At 36.4% G+C, this 20,041-nt stretch overlaps 1 protein-coding gene, 1 long non-coding RNA gene and 1 other non-coding gene across 6 annotated transcripts in view; 1 reads left to right on the plus strand and 2 right to left on the minus strand.

The window, feature by feature from the left end:
* The window catches only part of LOC127646420 (uncharacterized), a 63,152-nt gene extending 50,274 nt beyond the window's left edge, over positions 1-12,878 (plus strand). The window contains exon 3 of the long non-coding RNA XR_007970933.1: positions 12,372-12,878. This is a non-coding gene — a long non-coding RNA (uncharacterized LOC127646420). The remainder of the gene's footprint in view (positions 1-12,371) is intronic.
* Positions 1-16,877, minus strand: part of LOC127646417 (protein Shroom2-like) — an 86,693-nt gene extending 69,816 nt beyond the window's left edge. For 2 of the 4 annotated variants that reach the window (XM_052130042.1, XM_052130037.1), the window contains exon 1: positions 15,903-16,877. In XM_052130042.1, coding sequence (XP_051986002.1) covers positions 15,903-16,115 — 213 coding nt within the window. In that variant the 5' untranslated portion in view covers positions 16,116-16,877. Of the gene's footprint in view, positions 1-3,341; positions 3,438-5,796; positions 5,838-12,869; positions 13,000-15,902 lie in introns of those variants that run through there. The other 2 variants (XM_052130041.1, XM_052130039.1) reach the window with 2 other exon arrangements.
* Positions 15,540-15,611, minus strand: trnag-ucc (transfer RNA glycine (anticodon UCC)). Its single transcript has one exon. It is a non-coding gene; the product is annotated as a tRNA-Gly (tRNA).
* Positions 16,878-20,041: the final 3,164 nt, after the last annotated feature.

Below are 20,041 nucleotides of genomic sequence, written 5' to 3' on the forward strand. Positions count from 1 at the left end.
CCATCTCACAGGACCTGAAGTGGGAGATACACATCGACTCCATTGTGAAAAAGGCCCAGCAGAGGTTGTACTTCCTTCGCCAGCTGAGGAAGTTCAACCTGCCACCAGTGCTGCTGAAACAGTTCTATTCAGCAGTCATTGAGTCTGTCCTCTGGTTTGGTGCAGCTAGTCTGGTTTGGTGCAGCTACGAAATCAGACATCAGAAGACTACAAAGGACAGTTCGGTCTGCTGAGAGGATTATTGGTTGCCCCCTGCCCCCCCTTCAAGAACTATACACTTCCAGAGTGAGGAAAAAGGCTGGTAAAATCACTCTGGACCTCACTCACCCAGCCCACTACCTTTTTGAACTGTTGCCTTCTGGCCGGCGCTTCAGAGCTCTGAACACCAGAACCGTCAGACACAGGAACAGTTTTTTCCCTCAGGCCATCCATCTAATGAACAATTAAATTGCCCCATTGAGCAATAATTATGTGCAATACACAGTTTAATTTTAATTTTAATTTATATTATCCAACATATCCACTTCTGCCATTACTTACATTGCACTGTACATAATATACTGTTTTTTGTTCTTTATATACAGATTGTATTAGATTTGCACTACGTGTGTTTATGTGGGTATGTATGAAGGTGAGTGTATGTACGTATATGTATAGTTATTTATTTTGTGTTCTTTTTTGTTTTTAATTACCTATGTCTTGCTGCTGTTTTTGGTATTGTTTGTATTGTTGTTGACTGGAAGCTCCTGTCACCAAGACAAATTCCTTGTATGTGTAAGCATACTTGGCAATAAAGCTGATTCTGATTCTGATACAGTAGTTCACCCAAAAATAAACTTAAATTGTATGGAAAAAAGATGCCAAAATAATGAATGGTGACTCAGGATAACATTCTGTCTAACATTTGATTGTGGGTTTGATGAAGGAAAGATGTATGGGTTTGGAACAACAATTGGGTGAGTAAACAAAGACAGAATTTTCATTTTTGAGTGAACTATCCCTTTAATAGTTTGCAGGAGAATGGACAAACCCTAGTATGTTCAAAGCATCCAGAGAAGCATGTAGAAGCATTCATGAGGTAATGGAAAATAATTTGTATGACATTTCATAATACCTTCCAGACCACAGATGGGATGACTCCACAAAAGGCAGCCTACACAAACGGACTGTTTCTTTACACAAACACCACTATTTTCACACCAGCCTTTGGCTGTTTGGAGGTGCCTAAACAATAAAGGTGTGTGAATGTGTGTATATACATAAAGCACGCACTCAGAAAAGATAGGCACAAAGGTCTTGAAATATGTTAAACAAATCAAAGGGATAATTCATCCATAATTACCCTCATGTTGTTCCAAACTTTGATGACTTTCTTCCATGCAACACAAAAGGTGATGTTAGGCAGAATGACACCTTCAGTCATTTTCACTGCTTTATTTTTCCATACAATCAAAGTTAATGGTGATTGAGGCTAAAAACACCTTTTTTGTTTTCCATGGAAGAAAATAAGTTATACTGGTTTGAAACAACATAAGGCTTCACTTTAGGAGAACCATTTCTTTAAAATTGAGGTTCAATATATTACCAGGTATTTATTATCTTGAATGTGAATGGGCATGCATTGTTCAGTTATAAGATAAGCTCTTTTGAAATTTACTAATGAATGCTGGTCTAGTCTACTTGTTACTCCCGTTTATTTGCCACTCCTCAAAAAAAGACTATCATTAACAGACTTTGGCAATGATGACTTTCAGTATGTAGGTGAATAGATCCTCACAGTCAGTTTGCTCAAAACGAGTTGGGGCATGACATGCCAACTGATGAATGCTGTTGTCTGCAATTAGGTTTACTAGTGCTCAATAAATTGCTGCCCTTTGTGCCATGAGAGAACACTAATGAAAAACAAATACAGTAGAGTAGTATGTGAAAGGCTACATGGAGAATGCACATGGTGTATAACAGGATTATTTGGGTTTATTGACAGAAGATTTTAAATAATTGCTATGAAGACCTTTGGCAAATGAATGGTATGAGAGGAATTTTTCAGTATAAATGCAGTTTAAATAAGATAAAAACAAATAAGCTTTCTTATTTCATGTATACTCCATAACAGATTTAATTAATTTTACAGCCATGTACCGTCAAACACAAGAAATAAAATAAGCTGAAAGACAGTTGTGTGAACCCCACATTAGAAACATCCCACCCACACACTAGGGGACTTTAACCAATGTAGCCGATACTATCCATCTGAAGTCGACTAGTCACTTTTAGGGCTGCCCCCTGATAGTCAAACAAATGTTAGTCGATGAGAAGAGTCTTGGTCGACCAGGTTTTGATTGGTGGCAAAAAAAAATTCCACATAAAAAAAGTTTAAAAAAAGTTGTGAAGGAAAACATCTCTCTGGCAAAGAATCTACTTCATCTGTGCACTCTCTAGCAGTCGGGTATTTTGTTGTCCTTGAAAATACTATATGTGTGTGAATACATTTGTTTTGTTCCCTCCTTCACGATATATATATATATACATAATAAAGTGTTTCTTGAAGCGCATCTCTGATCTTGACATGGTCAAAAGCATCAGCTATTGGCAATTACTCTGACCATCGTCAATCCCAGAGATCATCTTCTGTCGGCACAACCCTAATTTGCATTTCTCTCTATAAATTAACAAAATGTTCAGACAGTCTCCTTGCTGTTTTTTTTTTTTTACACTTTTGGAATTATTACTGCTTTTGCCAGTGTCACTGCGGCTCGATTCGTGCGTGCGCTTGTACAATTTTTATTTTAAAGGCTCATTATTATGGTTTAGTAATTATTTGTAATGTAGAACAGTGTTAGCAATGTTACTTATAATATTCTTTCTCAGCCCTAAATCCCCCAATGGCTTAAATTAACTCCTAGTCGACTAGGATAATCTTTGGTCGGGGGCAGCCCTAGTCACTTTCCCTGTAATTTACAAAACGCATCTGTAGGAAATGCAGTGAGGGGAGGATTTCTGTAACTGTAAGACACATTCCGTTCATATTAATGAGGAAATCTCTAACTGATTTGTTAGGGTTTGGTTTGGGGGTCAGATTATATTTTCTCGGACCAATCAGGTAGAGATTTCCTGATGAATATTACTGAATCATTTAATCATTTATTGATTTATTCATGAATATAAATGACTTTCCCTACCATCCTACATTTTGAAAACTTGTCAGCGAGTATGGAGGCCAATGGTTCTGCACTGAAAGTGCAAAGTGGCTCAAATGTACTTTTATAAAGATAACACATTTGCTAACGCTAGTTAGTTATTTTCAACATAATCATCACAACTTTGTGTGTTTGGACATTGACCTGGTTGCTGTTCTCTCCTTCAAGAACGTGTTTCGGTGACGATGACAAAACACTTCCCCATCCTGTGCTCTAGATCTCATGTCCACTTGTAATCATCTGTACAAGTGGCAGCAAAAATAAGGGGAACAAATTAGAAGTGTTTGGTTTTCTTAACTTGTGAAACATGATTATTTACACCATACTTTCAAACATACGGTGAAAAGATCATACAGATCAGAAAGTTAAAGAGTAGAATATGACAAATATTGTTTCACTCATATAACTGATGTACTGTACAGAGAGTAAAAGACACAAGAAAAACAGCACAGTTTATTTAAACATAAATAGATGTCTTTTGTCGTGTTTTCGTTTGTTCATACAAAAACGGGTCCAAACACAATGGGACACGATCCCTAATCAGTGGATATAGATGCATATATAAAATAATCTTGAAGAAAATATGACGCTACCAAATATAATTTCTTGTCATGCTCAGGGAGCTCTCTGGTAACAAAAGCAGACCAATCACAGCTGTTGTTGTGTCTATGCGACGCGCAGTTACAGTTTTTAATAGGTGCACGTCAGGCAACACTGTAACCGTGGTAGCTTTGTGTAACCTACGGCATAGGTTCAACACAGAAGTATAAATCAGCCTTTTCAGTGTTTCCCCTACGATTTTTTTCAACAGCGGTGCTGTTGTGCACTCCCCCAACGCCGGACCCATAATTACATGCATCATTGGAGGAATAGCTTAAAATGACACTAGAATACTTTTAGATGGGTTATTCATGTTCGCTTTATTATCTGTGTGTTCATTTACTGAGAGGATTTGAGAACTGAAGGGCTCTGGAAGCCCAAATAGTTGTAATAATATTTGTCAAATAATGAAATGCCTCAATGCAAATTAATTACTTGCACTATTTTTACCAAACATAAATACAAACAGATAATATAAATCAGGGGCGATTCTAGGATTTCAATCTTGGGGCTGCTCAACCCCCCATGACACAATTTGTGCATATTTTGTGTATTCCATTCTGTAGATGGTATTTTGAAACTGTGTTTTTACACAATTTAAGATAGCCAGCTCATATTAATTCAGAATATTATAATTTTCTATAATAAACATTTATAAAGTTCTAAAAATAACCAGAAAGCTTGAAGAATACAAACCATATATTATTGTAACTAGGGTTGCAACGGTATGAGATTTTCACGGTATGATAACCAAAATATGTATGGCCAAAATATCACAGTATAAAGTATTACACAATTATTATTATTATCAGTTACAATGACTAGGGATGCACCGATGTATCTGCCAAACATCGGTATCGGCCGATATTCGCCTTAATATCGCTTTTGGTTATCAAATCGGCCTATCGGCAAATACGATGTCGTGGCAGTGGCCGATGTTTATCTGCTTATATGTCTTGGTTATTTGCGGTCAACTTGGACAACAGTTGCCTACCCAGCAGCAGTTTCGGAGAAGGTCCAACAGGTGGAATTATAATACCACCCACAACTCTGGCATGACGTAAGAGGGCAACGGATGCCATGCGCACGTGTGGTTTGTTTTAAAATAATTGCAAGAAAATGTCGGTGGTGTGGGAGTATTTTACTGTCTGGTCTGTGATTTAGTGAAAAATTCTGCTGTATAGCAGGGGTATAGTAGGCTATAATGGCTCTTGAAAAAGTTTTTTTTCACAATTAAATGTTGTTTCATAAATGTGTATGATTTAATTTGTTTCATTCAAAGATAGTGTGATGCAGGGCTGAAAGATGTAAAAACAGCTCATTTATTTTTTATAATCAAGATTTCTTTGTTTCACTGCCACAAAAGGGGGATTAAATAACAGCAAAAAATAAATAAACAAAATATAAATAAAAGAAAAACGGTATCAGCCCAGAATTTCACAATAGGTGCATCCCTAACAATGACTCATAAAGAATTTTTTTTTTTTAACAAACCCTTTATTATAATTGAAACTTTAAACAATTTTTTAAATGTGTAAAAAAAAAAGTCTCCCTTTTGAAAATAAATAAAATAAATAGAATAAGAAAGATAACAGAAAAATAATAATAAACCTAATTATAAACATGATAAAAAAAATTGCATGTAATTATAACGTGTAATATAACTAAAGCATGTTAGTTTACATGTTAGAATAGCATGTTAAATTAACTACAAAATGAAAAATAACATCAGCTGTGTGAGCTTTTAAAGTAATGTCCTATGATAATTAATAATTAACATGCACTGTAATTGCACAACAGTGCAGCCAGACTGCTCCTGTCTGTACCTTTAACTCAGTGCTTCTCAACAGGTTTTGCTTCAGGATCTCAGGTTTTACATTGGAAAACATCTTGATTTTATTGTAATGTTATCGGTCACGTTTACTCATAATTCATACAGCCTCTTTCCCTCTTTGTTTAATGAGTTTATCAAAAGTAAACGAACGACATACAATACCACCTCCTCTCCTTCAGTAGGTCAATAGATCCTCATCTTTGCACGTTCAGTGGCTTAAACCAATTACATTTTCCTTCACAGCCCGCACTCGAATACTATTGGCTCATGCTGTAGTCAGTCTTTATGGGCATGAAAAGATGCTGCCTTAAGAAAGTTGCACAACAGACACGTCAGGCCACCCAACTACAACTTCAGAAGTTGCTTGAAAATCTACCATGCCACTGAGTACCATTCAAATAGTTTTCATCAAATTAGACCTAAATCATTTTCAAGGGACAAACATAACTGACTTTAGCCTAGGCTAGAAACTTTTTGGTAACAATTTGTCTTCTTGTGGTTGACTAAAGCCAAGGCTACATATAGAGAAATTGCATAATAAACATTGATGTTTCTTTCATACACCAACCTGCAAACCCATTGACTTCATTTTGCAAAAACCTTTGAATGTAATTTGATTACAACCAACTTGAAAAGAAAGATGCCTATGCTGTCAGTAGACAGCGAGGCAGCTCATTAGTTTCAGGATCGGAACTATATTAACACGTAGTTCAAATCAAAATGGCCACATTTCTTCCAGGGAAATTAAGCACAAAGGTAAACGCAACCTAGAAAGACAGATTCTCCAAGTATACAGATAGCTTGTTGCCAAAAAGGTAACAATTACATCACTTTTTACCAGAAATGACATGAAGAAATACAGTATGTGGGACCACATAATGTTCTCATTCTTCACTAGAAAAAATCAAAGGCAGAGGGAAAGTTTTAAACTTGACCAGGTTCATCTAATTCAAAATAAATGTATCCCAGATGCTGTATCATGCAAGTCCAATGGGCTTCAGGCTGTCAAAGATAATTTACTACATTTGGATAATCAAACAAATCTCCAACATTCCTGTGCTTTTCCTGGCACTGCCAGTTTGCCTCAGGAATCTTAGAGAATGTAGTGAGACAATCCACTAAAACACACAAAAAGGCAAAAAATAAATACCTTCCAAACACTAATTAAATGGTAGGGAAAATTTAATACAATTATAAATAATTTGTTTCAAAAACAGCACCCTACCATCAGTCTATTAACTGACAATATAACTCAATTCCAACCTTTCACATTAATTTCTGTAGCAGTGCTGAAGTATTTTCTGCAATGTCTAAACCCTCATATGTACTATCTTGTGTGCATTACATCCTTTGTGTTCAATTTTTCAGTCAAACAGCTTTTATCTTTATTGCTTTTGTAAAGTGTCTGTGACATTCTAAATGGGCTTAATATAAACTTAAAGAAACATACAGTTTATAAGCTAGATCTTTTGAAGTTCTTGTTTAACACTTGTCAACATATAATTGTCACATCATTAATAGATGTCTGTCACTTGTTACACGCCAAGAGGTTTGGATGAATTCCAGCACATGGGCATAAAATGTGTGCTTTCACAAAGACCAGTACAACATCTATCAGCCTTATCTTTGTAAGAAAGAATTGTTGAACAGTTTTAACAAAATCTCCAAAATGATCTGATCACAGAAAACTTCACTAGCACTGTGACAAAATTTGAATAGCCATTCGAAATGCAGGATAAGAATTAGCACAAGTCAAGTAATAGTTAGGGTTACAGCGGTATACCGGTTTCACGGTATACCACAGTATGAAAATGTACGGTTTTCATACCAGATACATTTGCTTATCTACGGTATCGGATGGAGAATCTCACTTGCACGTGCACATCTCCTTTCCTCCTTGACTGCCGTCAACTTACGCCACACACACACACACACACACACACACACACACATGTTGTGTTTCCATGTTTTATGGGGACTTTCCATAGACATAATGGTTTTTATACTGTACAAACTTTATATTCTATCCCCTAAACCTAACCCTACCCCTAAACCTAACCCTCACAGAAAACTTTCTGCATTTTTACATTTTCAAAAAACATAATTTAGTATGATTTATAAGCTGTTTTCCTCATGGGGACCGACAAAATGTCCCCACAAGGTCAAAAATTTCGGGTTTTACTATCCTTATGGGGACATTTGGTCCCCACAAAGTGATAAATACACGCTCACACACACACACACACACACACACACACACACACACACACACTCACACACACTCACACACAAAGACCCCCCATTTAGCCTTAACAGACTGTAGGGGCAAGTGCTGTTAGCGAGCACCTATGAAGGCCGGAAAGGTACACGAGGGGGTGGGTGGCCAGCACCACGCCTGACACACACACACACACACACACACACACACACGCACGCGTGCAGCTGAGAAAATGTCAGAGAGAGGCGAGGGGGTCTGACATAAGTGAGTGTGAGTTAAAGGAGTGTTTCTCAACTGGTGGTTTGCAGGTCTATTCGGACTGGGTCACAGACAGCAGGAATAAAAGCATTCCATGGTTCTCCCATTGAAGATATTTCGGCGGCTGCCGAAATGGTGGCCTATTTGGGACTGACGAGGCAGATTTAATGATAATCTCGCAATCAGTTAAAGGCTTTTCATCTGCACTTTCGCACGAGTGTAACGTAACCAGCTGGCGATCATGATCTACTCTTCTCTCTGGTCATGTGCAACAACCAGGCTTCCCTTGATAGTGTGAAGCGCAGATCTCAACTCATATGACCAATTTCAGTTCTAGTGAGACATATCTGGTTTAAAGCATTACAGAGGAAGTCAAGTTGAACCTCTCAAACAGTAGGCAGCCCTGACATGCCAAACAGCTCTGAGGAGAAAAAGAGCAACACTGTGTTATGCGCTAATGTTTTTTCATCATACATCATTACCTTTACAAAATTTATAGTTTATAGTTTCATTTGAAATAATCTAAAAGGTAGAATCTATTAGACCTAATTTTATATCAACAGTGGCAATTGTAGTTAAAGTTTCAAGATGTGTTTCAGCTGGTAATTATTTTTTCATAAATAATATAATTTGTTATTATTACTACCATTATTTAAGACTAACTACACTGACCTAACCATGGTAATGAGGATCCTTTCCTCCTGTGTAATATGTATGTTCTCTTTGAATTATGTTTGAAATTAGGAAACAAATGGGATAATAATGGGCTCATAATTAAATATGCTCTTCAATTTTTAAGAGAAAACTTCCTGTCGCTTTTGTTGTTGACATCAACAACAAAAATATTTTTTTCACTTGATGCATGTCCTTGTACTTGAAATCCATGAACAAAACTATGTAACATAAAAGGAAATGCAACCCAAAACCCTTCTGTGGTTACTCCTTTAAGGGTCATTGTAATGATATGTTATCATACCCTGAAAATCTTATACCATTTCAACCCTAAGTACAGTAAGCCAAATGCATCCAGATTAGGGGTCAACAAATTATCAGCCTGGCCAAAAATCGGATCTGTTATTCATAATTTTTCTAATTATCAGAATCGTTATTTTGTCCAATCTGATTACAGAAAAACCTTAAAATGCACTCTGTTGCCACCACCTCTCTCTGAAAGGTTACTGCTTGTAGTCTGGCTCAATGTCCCGCCCACAGTATTATTTAATTGGTTATATGTCACAAGTATGGCCAATCAGCACTTTACTCCGTATTTGTGGAGGAGTGGTGATAAAGCAGTGAGAGAAAGATGCAATGCTGAGAGGACAAACTGTTTTCAAAAGGTAAGAATCAGATTTCGAAGTTGTAATAAACATCACAATACTCTATGCCAGCATGCCACTCTATGCAGGGTTTGTGAAAGGACAATTTATGGTGGTTCCAGAGCACATTTAGACTAGAATTTTTTTCCCCCCCATCTAAAATTAGCTTTATTAAATTAACATGTTTTGAGCTTATTGAAAATAAATCTAGATATTAGTTTAAATTTTGAGCAAATTAATCAGAGATAACATCATCTCTGGCATGGATGGCAAAAAAGACAACCAAAAATTTGAAATTACGAGTTCTCTGCTTATGATGAAAACATTTCCATTATTTGATAGTCAGTCCATTTATACTTAACTATAGCAAACAGTATTTTTAAACTGCACTATTAAGATGTACATTGTTTGTTTGAAGTAGATTTGCATTTTAAGGAAAATATAAAAATGGTTCATTAGGAATTTTAAATAACTTTTCTCTCAGGGGTTACCCCTGAACCCCAATACAGTATCTATCTATGTATATATAAATGGTAGAAGATCCCCCATAGTCCACTACTTTGGTTGTCTTTGGGCCACAATATCCTCATTCTTGCTCATATCTGTTACCGGTCACCTCGATTAGGCTACTAATAATCGTTATCTGCCCTGGAAAAAACTAACATAACGGTTGACCCCTAGTCCAAATTATATACTTTTACAAAAAGGATTTTTTTTTATTTTTGTGCATCTGTGCATTTTTTTGGCTAATGCTCTTGCACAACAGGAGTTCAGAATGGTTCACTTTTGATTTGATAAATAGAAGAGAAGTTTAATGCAAGTTGAAGTTTTAAATATGTATGAACCTAAAGGTTACGTAATAACACATTTTTATTTAATTTGTTCATTTAATTTAACAATGCAAAGCAGGACACAGCCCATGTTTATAACTGGCCTTTATTTGTGTAGTTTTATAGATTACTTAATATTTGGAAAACAACTGCAGGTAAGTGCTCAACTCTATTTACCTTTACTTGGAAACAACTTTAGATCATTCTTGATAAAGGTCATTAGTTTGTTTTGTCTATGGCAAATCTAGTAGAACAGCAAGTTAGGGACAAAAAACACCAATGTGCCATAAATAACCAGGGACTCACTTATGTCATTGTCTGATCACAGTAACTGTATTTATGATGTGGTAACAGTTTACCAACATAAAAGTGGATGCAGGTCAGTGGCTGAGCAAGCCATGTATAAGGTTCTGGGTTCAATTCCCAACATCTTCATACGTAAGGTCTTCTGCATAAGCAAAATGTGAAAAGTAAAGAATATATATCAATAACAGGACATGCACTACACCTCTAATAATGTGGTATTATTGTTTAGGCTTTTGGTGAAGGCTTGAACTGGTAATGCAGGTTCAATTCCCTAGGTAGCTATGACTTCAACCGAAACAGAGTTCCCAAGAAAGCCATTCCACCATTGTACCCTTGAACAAGGAACTTCAGCTTAGGTTGCTCCAGGGGTATTGGCTTCTGTGCTGCTTTTCCTTATGAGGATCGATAAAGTATATCTATCTATCCGTTTACATCCAGTTGAAGATTACACACTTAAAAGAGAACAGTATGTTACTGAGGCTTTCTGCAATGGAATGCAGTACAGAACTTATCAAATATTATTATTAACTTAATCAAGAAAAGTAAAAACATTTTAGAAAACGAAAAAGATGACTATATGATGGCCAGGGGATAATAGGCCTAAATTGCCCATGTATATATTTAAAATGCTAATATATATATATATATATATATATATATATATATATATATATATATATATATATATATATATATATATATATATATATATATAGTTAAGTGCCATGTGGAGATGTCAGCAGTATGTGACAAATGTCCAATAAACTAGAGATAACCATAAATAATAAATGCAGAATGGCAGTGACCACTCTCAAAATGTTTGTGTGCTACTGACACACTGGCCTTGTAAAATATTTGCAAACAAATTTGAATTTGAAGTCTAAAGTGAATGTAACCAGCAGAGAAAAGAGGATTTGTATTAAAATGTCGGACTTGTAAGTGTAAATGTAAGCTAATAGACCTGCTGCTGTCCAGTGTGTCATTATAATAATCAAACAACCATTAAAAAGAAAACGAGAAAACACACATTGCTCTTGACTGAGTAACTTTAGTAGCTTTAAAAAGTATTATAGTCATACAGTAAAGACCAGTTGTAGTTTTATATTACATTTTGTTCTGAATGTTTACTTGAATACTTGATAGCCTACAGCTGTTAAACACTTTTAAAGCAGTAAATAAAAGCACTGAATTTTCTTAATTTGTATTTTTTGTTCAATTATTTTAATCTATATCTATTCATTGCCGTTTTCTATTGTTATTTTTTTTCTGACTGTTAACTAGTCTTGAATAAATAATAACTTGAAAACATTCTTCCATAATTAACATATTAGTTAGTGTTATTATTTGTTGTGGTTTTGAAACTGGTATTGAGAATCGTCAAATATCACAATCAACTACTCAAATTTTGGTAGTGTGATAATGTGTAGCCTTTATTGTACATGGTAGATCTTGCTGCAATAACATGATGAAAAATTAGATCTCTATAACTATGAGCATCCCTGCTGTTAATGGTGGCAATGGATTTCTTTATTTGACTACCATATGTAGCATGAATTAATTATCATATGATAATAGCCTCCTCCCCAGATAATAGCCAACTTTGACATATTACTTGAGCTTAAATTTATTTAACTTAAATTTCCTTTTTTTTCTCTCCGGACAAGTACCTTTTTCACTCAGACAAGTGAATGACTAATTTAGTTGTCCGGTGGACAGCACATGACAATGCTTAATGCTGAGCCATGGTCTAGTCGAATTTGTGTTTTGACCATTATGAACTGCGTTAAACTCCATCTCATCTATGCTTTGCAGGTGTGACTTGTTAAGAAGGTCCGAGGTCTACCCACCAGTCTCAAAAAATCCTGTGGGAAACACCAAACAGCATCTGGAGACTGCGAGCCATTGGTGTGTGTGTGTGTGTGTGTGTGTGCGTACCTTCATAGAAAATAATTGTTTCAAATTTTAGAAAGTGCCATGTTGTCCGCCAGACCCATCCAGTGTGCAACCCACTTTAATTAACCCTGCCACTCACACTTTACCAAATCTTTGTTGAGAAATATGTTTGAAAAAACTATTGTGGAATGAGAAGCACTGTTTATATCAGAAAAAATCTAGATAGATATCGATAGTCAATGGGAAAATATTCTGATTATCAATATGTAAAAATGGCATAGATCCCAAGCCTACTAAAAACGTGCAAAGGTTAATTTGTGGTAATTTTTGCCATCATACGATCCATTAGAATCAACAAATTACTTTAAATTACTCAACAAGGGGGGTAAAAAGCTTTAATACATTAACCACTCTCACCAGCTCCTGAAGTGTGACAGTGTCTACAGGGCACACCTAAAGGTTTCCTGATGAATAAACTTCCAAAGACATGAGAAAACACAGATCCACTCAGCCTTGCAGTCTCCAAACCATCCTATGAAAGACTGCGTGCTAAGTAAAGTCTTCCATGAAATAATCCAACATAAAGTTTTAGCTCCTTAAAGACCTCAGCGATGGCTGCGATGGAATTTCTCAAAGTCACACAGAGTATGCAGGGGTGGGACCAGAGTTTTAGGCACAGTAAAGTTCTGCCCTATTAATCATGCACAATAGCTAGACTTTGAGCAAAGTATGGCTAAGAACCATGCAATTCATGGACATCAGGCAAATTCTCCACTGAAAGTAAGAGCAACTCAACCAAATTAATCTGCAAGGTCCTTCAGAGTTGATCATTAACAAGGAAAACACACAAACAGTTTCGGTCATCCAATGACTTTCTAAAGAAAGAGGAGGCCAAACTGCCATTTCCACAACCATAAACAACACTGGCCATTATGGAAGTTTGCAACTACCAAAATATTGTGATGTTTAAAACTTGTCATTATAAGTCTGCATTGGGACTGCTTTCTCAATAAGTGGCATCTTTTCTGAGGCAGATATTGGTGGGATTGTTGTATTTAATTTATAAACATTATATTGATTGTATATAGTAATATACCTCAATCGTGCACCTTTTGTCACGGATCCACCTGTCTCTCTCTCTCTCTCTCTCTTCCTCACTGCCATCACAGCGCTCACTCTCCCCAGAGTTCTGATTACACATACCTGCATATCATTAGTGGCTAATCAAGAACTGCATATATACCCCGATTTCACACAGACTCTTTGTCTGTTCTCATCGATAGTATCTCTGAATCCAGACCTTTCTACTATGTCAAACATACCAGTGTCTTCATTATTGCCTGCAAGTGTCATAAGACTGTTTTGAGTTGTTCATCGTGTCTATTCCCTGTCTGTATATTTCTCACATGCTGTTTGCCACTCTGCTCAGCTGGATTTACTCACAATGTTTTCACCACTGTTTCAGTCATCTGTACAATAAACCATGCCACTGAGTTCATATCTCTGCCTCTGTGAGTCTCTCCGTGACACCTTTAACTTTTAAACCATTACGCTTTTATTTTGATATTCTGAATTCTCCAGGAAGTAATATATGGGTCTTTTTGTAGGCTAGTTACAGTAGTTTAATTAGCTTCTTATTCAAATTCTGGTAAAAAAAATTAAAATAAATAAAAATGCCGTTCTAAATGCATAGTGAACCGAACTATTGATTCAAATATTGCACACCGCTGTGAAGCCTAAAAATACCCACGGGTGTGTGTAAACAGAGCAGCGCCATTCACTGATGCGCTATAGCTGCACGTGCATTTGATATATTTACTTATTAAAGACAGCCTTTGTGATTAACAGAGCTATTGCACATCTTCAAGTGGCTTTGAATAAAATGCATGAGTCATATGAACTATTTTAATTGTGTTTTAATGGTTCTTTTATGTCAATTTGAGCTTGACAGAAACGAACATGACTAACACACCGTATTGGATTTGGATAGGGCTCGTCGGACCAATATCCGATCCATTTAAATACGTCAGTATCGGAGCTCATACCGATCCAGGTGAGGATGTCTGTGTGTGTGTGTGTGAGAGAGAAAGCGTCTAATGTCTTCATAAATATGTTTGCCTCCACATTACAATTTTTTTACAATAATTTACAGTCCATTCTGGCTCTACTGGTCATGAAGGTTTTCTATTAGAGTACTTGAATGGTCTGACTAGATCAGATATGGTACTTGGTCAGAAAAGGTTCAGAACAACTGTATTAAACCATTTTTTAAATAATAGCAAATCACAAGAGACCCGTGTAACTCATTCAATACATTTGCATAGTTTCTGTCACTGTGGTCAATGTGCTGAGGCAAGTTTTGGTTTTCCTTGTAAATTCTTACAAAATAGGTTTTAAATGACCATGCCAATAAGTGTGAAATCTTTTATTTTAGAGTGTTCTTTACATACTATAAAATGCTATATAATGTGCCTTGTGACATAATACACTTTTTGTATTGTCAACAAACCAATGACAGCTGAATAGCCTATTTGGGAGTACAAACCCTAAGGGTACATAGCTCATGAGCAGATTGAAATACCCTAAAAAAAAAGCAAACTACCAATAACACTAAATGTTCTAATGCCCCAAGTGAAATCTCTACATCTCTCAACTAAACAAGTGACATTTGATGGCTCAGATTTAGACTGAAGGCTTTAGCAGCTCTCCTCTTTGCAGTATATCTAACTTGCTAGCTTATCAGCATGTGCTTTGAATCACCACATTTGTTGTGTATCCTAAGCTATGTGACTAAAGCAACTTTTCCTGACAAGGCCATACTAAACTGCTGAACTAAGTTTTAAATAATAACTTAGTCTGAGGCAGATACTGGTTGCAGCTGCAGTTATTTTAGAGAAAGTTCATTCTTGGCATGGCGCACGCCTACATTTAAGTTGGCCATCACCGATTAGCAAGCCGATTGTTGTGCTAAATCCTCAACAAAAATGTTTAGCAGTTCCTTCTGCTAAACAATTATAAAGTTCCCTATAAACAATACGAGACATGATTGATGTTAGGAGGGAATTTCAGTTTTCAGCAAAAAATCCTTGCGTTGGCCGGGAATCGAAACCGGGTCAACTGCTTGGAAGGCAGCTATGCTCACCACTATACCACCAACGCTTGACGAATCACACTGCAACTGTTAAATAATTGGACACTACATTCAAGATACATTACAACTGATTCATTATTACGACAATATAAATACTATAGATTAAAAAAATACAGTAGCTATAAGCCCTTTATATGACTTCGAATGATAGCAAATAGCCTACTTTTAAACGAGAATTGTACAATACAATTTAAAAACAGCAACTATACAAATAGGCTAACTCTAGCCATTATTCAGACTCAAAAGTTAGACATGTAGAGCAAACTATTTCCAACATGTAGAAAAGGCTGGTTATGTACCTTGGTTATAAGAAGAGGTTCTCCGTGCTCCAGTCCTCCTCTGAGGGTAAAGCCCCATGGTGCTCCCCCAGATAGGGTCACGTCCACCAGTTTCCATCCCTCACCATTTCCATGATGTTCATCAAAGCTCCCAGATCTTTCTGAACTGTAAATTATCCTGTGATCTCGTTCAGCAAACCCAGAGTCTAAAGGATGTTGGTTGATTGTGTCCATTGCATACACAGTCTGTGTCTCAAAAAGCAGAATATATCTTATATTGTAATCGAATAAAACTTGGGTAGATTCCTAGTCAAAATCCTACATAATCTTCAACTTGTCCAAAAAGTATGACTCTGTTAGTGTTATTCCATAAGAACATTCAATGCAATGGGTTCACAGCTCATCATCTTCTCTGGTTAAAGTCTCCAGGACGAGGCTCTGTCCATCATTTAAAAACAGCATTAAATAAAACGCAATTTAAATCTCTAAAACAAAGTTCCGTACTTATATATTTATATTGGCACTGTTGAAAAACGTCCCGCGATGGTCAGAGATGTTACTTGTGTCTGTTGACGGTTGTATTACCTGACCCTTTTTGTTAAATTAGCATTAGCTAGAGGATTCAGCTTAAGTTTCTCTCGCCACCGAAAACGAGTAATTCCTAATAATTATTTTAAAACATAATTGCGATGAGTGAAGAGATCGCAACCATCCGGATTAAACCCGTAAACCCCAATTAGAGATAAATCACACAGGTTTCGCTGTGTCCATACGTTTGTTCAGTCCTGGTTAAGTGTGTGTGCCGGTGGAGCTAGTCAGCTAACCGCGAGTCTGATTCAATCAACAAGTGGATCAACACCGCACTTTACGTCTCTTCCCCGAGCCACATTAAAGGTTTTCCGAATGCCTTACGAACAAAAAAAAAAAGTTATAATTTTTATCCTAACGCAGAAAGAGCTATGTGATTAGGCACAAAGGCTGAAATGATGGATAGCAGAAGCCTGATCTTTTGGGTTATTGTGGTTATTGTACAAGAGGGGAGAGACTCATCTACCTGTGCGTTACTGATCATCAAATCACACGCGAGGAGGAGAAGTGACATCTGCTGTTCACTATGTGTAGCCACACTCATTTAAAAGGAATTGTAAAATAATAATAATCATTGTATCGAGTCAATGTACTTCATTAGGTATTGTTTTTGGAATTTGTACTTTTAGTAAATTACAAATATAAGGGAAAACTATAATTCTTCTATCTGCAATTTCATTAAAAAATCTTCAAAGTATACAAATTACATATTTTATAGGTCATCATGATCAATGTAAAGTCAACATCTTATTATTTAAAAAAAAAAAAAAACTTTTGGAGGCCGAAAGGTTGGAATAATGTACAGATGTTGCTGTTTTGGAAGGACATTGATACCTAAATTCACCAAAGTGGCATTTAACTAATCACAAAGAATAGTCAGGACATTACTGATGTAAAAAAACAGCAACATCACTATTTGAAAAAAGTCATTTTTGATCAAATCTAAACAGGCCCCATACACAGCTATCACTTCAACACCTTATCCTTGAGTAATCATGCTAAATTGCTAATTTGGTACTAGAAAATCACTTGCCATTAAATCAAACACTGCAGAGAGCTATTTGGTTTGTTAAATGAAGATTTTTTTGAGTTGCCTCAGTATTCAATACACTGGCATGTCTTAAGGTCAATATTAGGTCAAAAATTGTCCTAAAAAAAAAAAGAAACAGCTTCCTCTAGAAACTCATCTGTCAATCATTGTTTTGAGGAATGAAGGCAATACAATACTTTAAATTGCAAAAAAAAAAAAAAAGAAGATTTCACATAAAGGTGTACACTACAGAGACAAAGGACAGAACATGGACAGACAGAGATGTGGAAGGCCAGATGTACAACTAAACAAGAGGATCATAGTCTCTAGTCTGAGAAATAGATGCCTCAAAGGTCCTCTGCTGACAGCTTCATTGAATTCTACCCACTCAACACCAGTTTCATGTACAACAGTAAAGAGAAGACTCAGGGGGTGCAGGCCTAATGGGAAGAATTGCAAAGAAAAGGCCACTATTGAAACAGAAAAACAAAAATAAATGGTTAGAGTGGGCAAAGAAATACAGACATTGGACAACAGACAACAGTCTTGGAAACTTTTAAATGTTTTGTGGATTTCTTTGTTCTTGCTAAAGGACAGAGATCAAATTTGGATTGATACAGAGGAAAATCATCAACATTGTTGCAAGAAAAGCAATCCTAAAGGTACGTACACACTGCCAGCGACATCGCGCGCGACAGCGACTCAATACCATTCATTTTCAATGCGAGCACAGCGACTTCCGGCGATACGAGCTGTCGCGACCGTTGGCGCTAGATGTGGGCGTGTCCAGCGACGCGACAAAGTTGAGAAAAGTTCAACTTTGGAGCGACTAATGGAAGCGACAGCCAATAGGAGAGACGACGGGAGAGCTCACGTGATCCTTCTCTCTTTCTCTCAGCTCCTGCAGTAACGGAAAGATGGATGAAAGGCTAATTCTTGCTGTTAGAAATGTTCCAGTGCTCTATGATATGTCTCTTCCCACGTACAAGGACATTTTAAAGAAAAATACTGCGTGGAAAGGTGTATCTGAGATCGCGGGGATTTTATGGACCCATACAGACCGAGATTTGCATTTTCGCCGCAGATAAACAGCCGCTCTGGCAAACAGCACGCCTTGTTTCCCATTCATCTTTGATATAAAGTATTTTATGTACTGATTCCATTTATATTTAGTCTTTTCCCTACAAAATGTTTGTTTTTAGTGGCAAGAAAAGAGATTCGCTGTCAACAGCAATGGAATGACATCCGTGAATGTCATTTATAAACGTTACTAGGCAACCAGTAGTGGGAACACCCACTAGCGACTTCACCGCCAGCCACTGGCGACCTGCAGCGATAAAGTCGCTGGCAGTGTGTACGTAGCTTAAGGTAAGATGATCCTGTATGCTTGACAGAGGAAACCACTTATAGTACCACTTTATATGTGTATGCCTTACTGTAAACCCTACATTATAATGAAGCGGTGGATACGTTTCAAATTTGCCATAGTCAAAAACAACTTCCAAGGATTTTAATTGCTCTCCTTGATACCCCTTTGACGTAAAGAAATAAGGAGTAGCCATAACTGATAGCTAACCTCTGATATCTGATCATAAGTTTGTCTCAGCCAAAGATGGGACCTCGATTCATGTTGTGGCTAACAATTATTGTTTGCACGAAGACGGAAACAGTCCATATTTGTAATATGTTTAAATGTTTGAAGTAGTTGACCTACCAGAATGCTAGAAATTGTGGTACAATGGCACCCTCAATGTAATCTGCATATGACTATAATTGCTTTGGAAAGTTTGTAAAACGTAACTTCAGCTTTCTTTCTAACTGTTATATCTTATCTACTCCTGTTGCCTATTGAACCTGCAGAGAATAATCAGTAAAAAATCTCACATTTGATTATTGCAAAACCTGACACTGAATTTTATTTTTCAGTGCACATATTGAGGACCCAGCTGTTACCCCTACAATAAACAGAATATGGAGTATACTACCTACAAAATAATATATATATTTTTTATAACATAATAATAGTTTAGTTTTAGAGACAGAGTTGTCATTAGTAGCCTTGATTAATAAGCAGTAATGGTACTTGCCACTTTTGCAAGACCGTTGTTGTGTGGGTATGAAGTGTTAAAAACATTTTTTTTTTTTAAAATGGAATCCTGCACCAAACTTCCAATCAAGTTCAGTCCATTTATTTACACAAAATATTTGTGGTTAACTTACAAACTCCACAAAGGGAGTGCAAGTTCAGGTAAAAAGAGTCCTTGAGTTGCAAATGTCTGTTCAATCAAAAAGAAAAAAAAAAGTGAGCGACAACTTAAAAGAAACAAACAAAACTCAAAGACAAATTAAACTAAAACTATGACAAATCTGCAAAAAAATCATTAAACAAAACAATAACTTGAAACATTTTAATTAGACTCAAAATTATAATCCAAAAATAACCTAAAATGTATTTTATACCTGTTAAAATACCTTCTCTTTAAGCACCATAGAGCTCTGATCTACCCTGGTCCTATCGGGGATCCTACGATCTATGGGATAC

Source organism: Xyrauchen texanus, chromosome 7 (genome assembly GCF_025860055.1).
Source record: "Xyrauchen texanus isolate HMW12.3.18 chromosome 7, RBS_HiC_50CHRs, whole genome shotgun sequence".
NCBI classification, from domain to species: Eukaryota; Metazoa; Chordata; class Actinopteri; order Cypriniformes; family Catostomidae; genus Xyrauchen; species Xyrauchen texanus.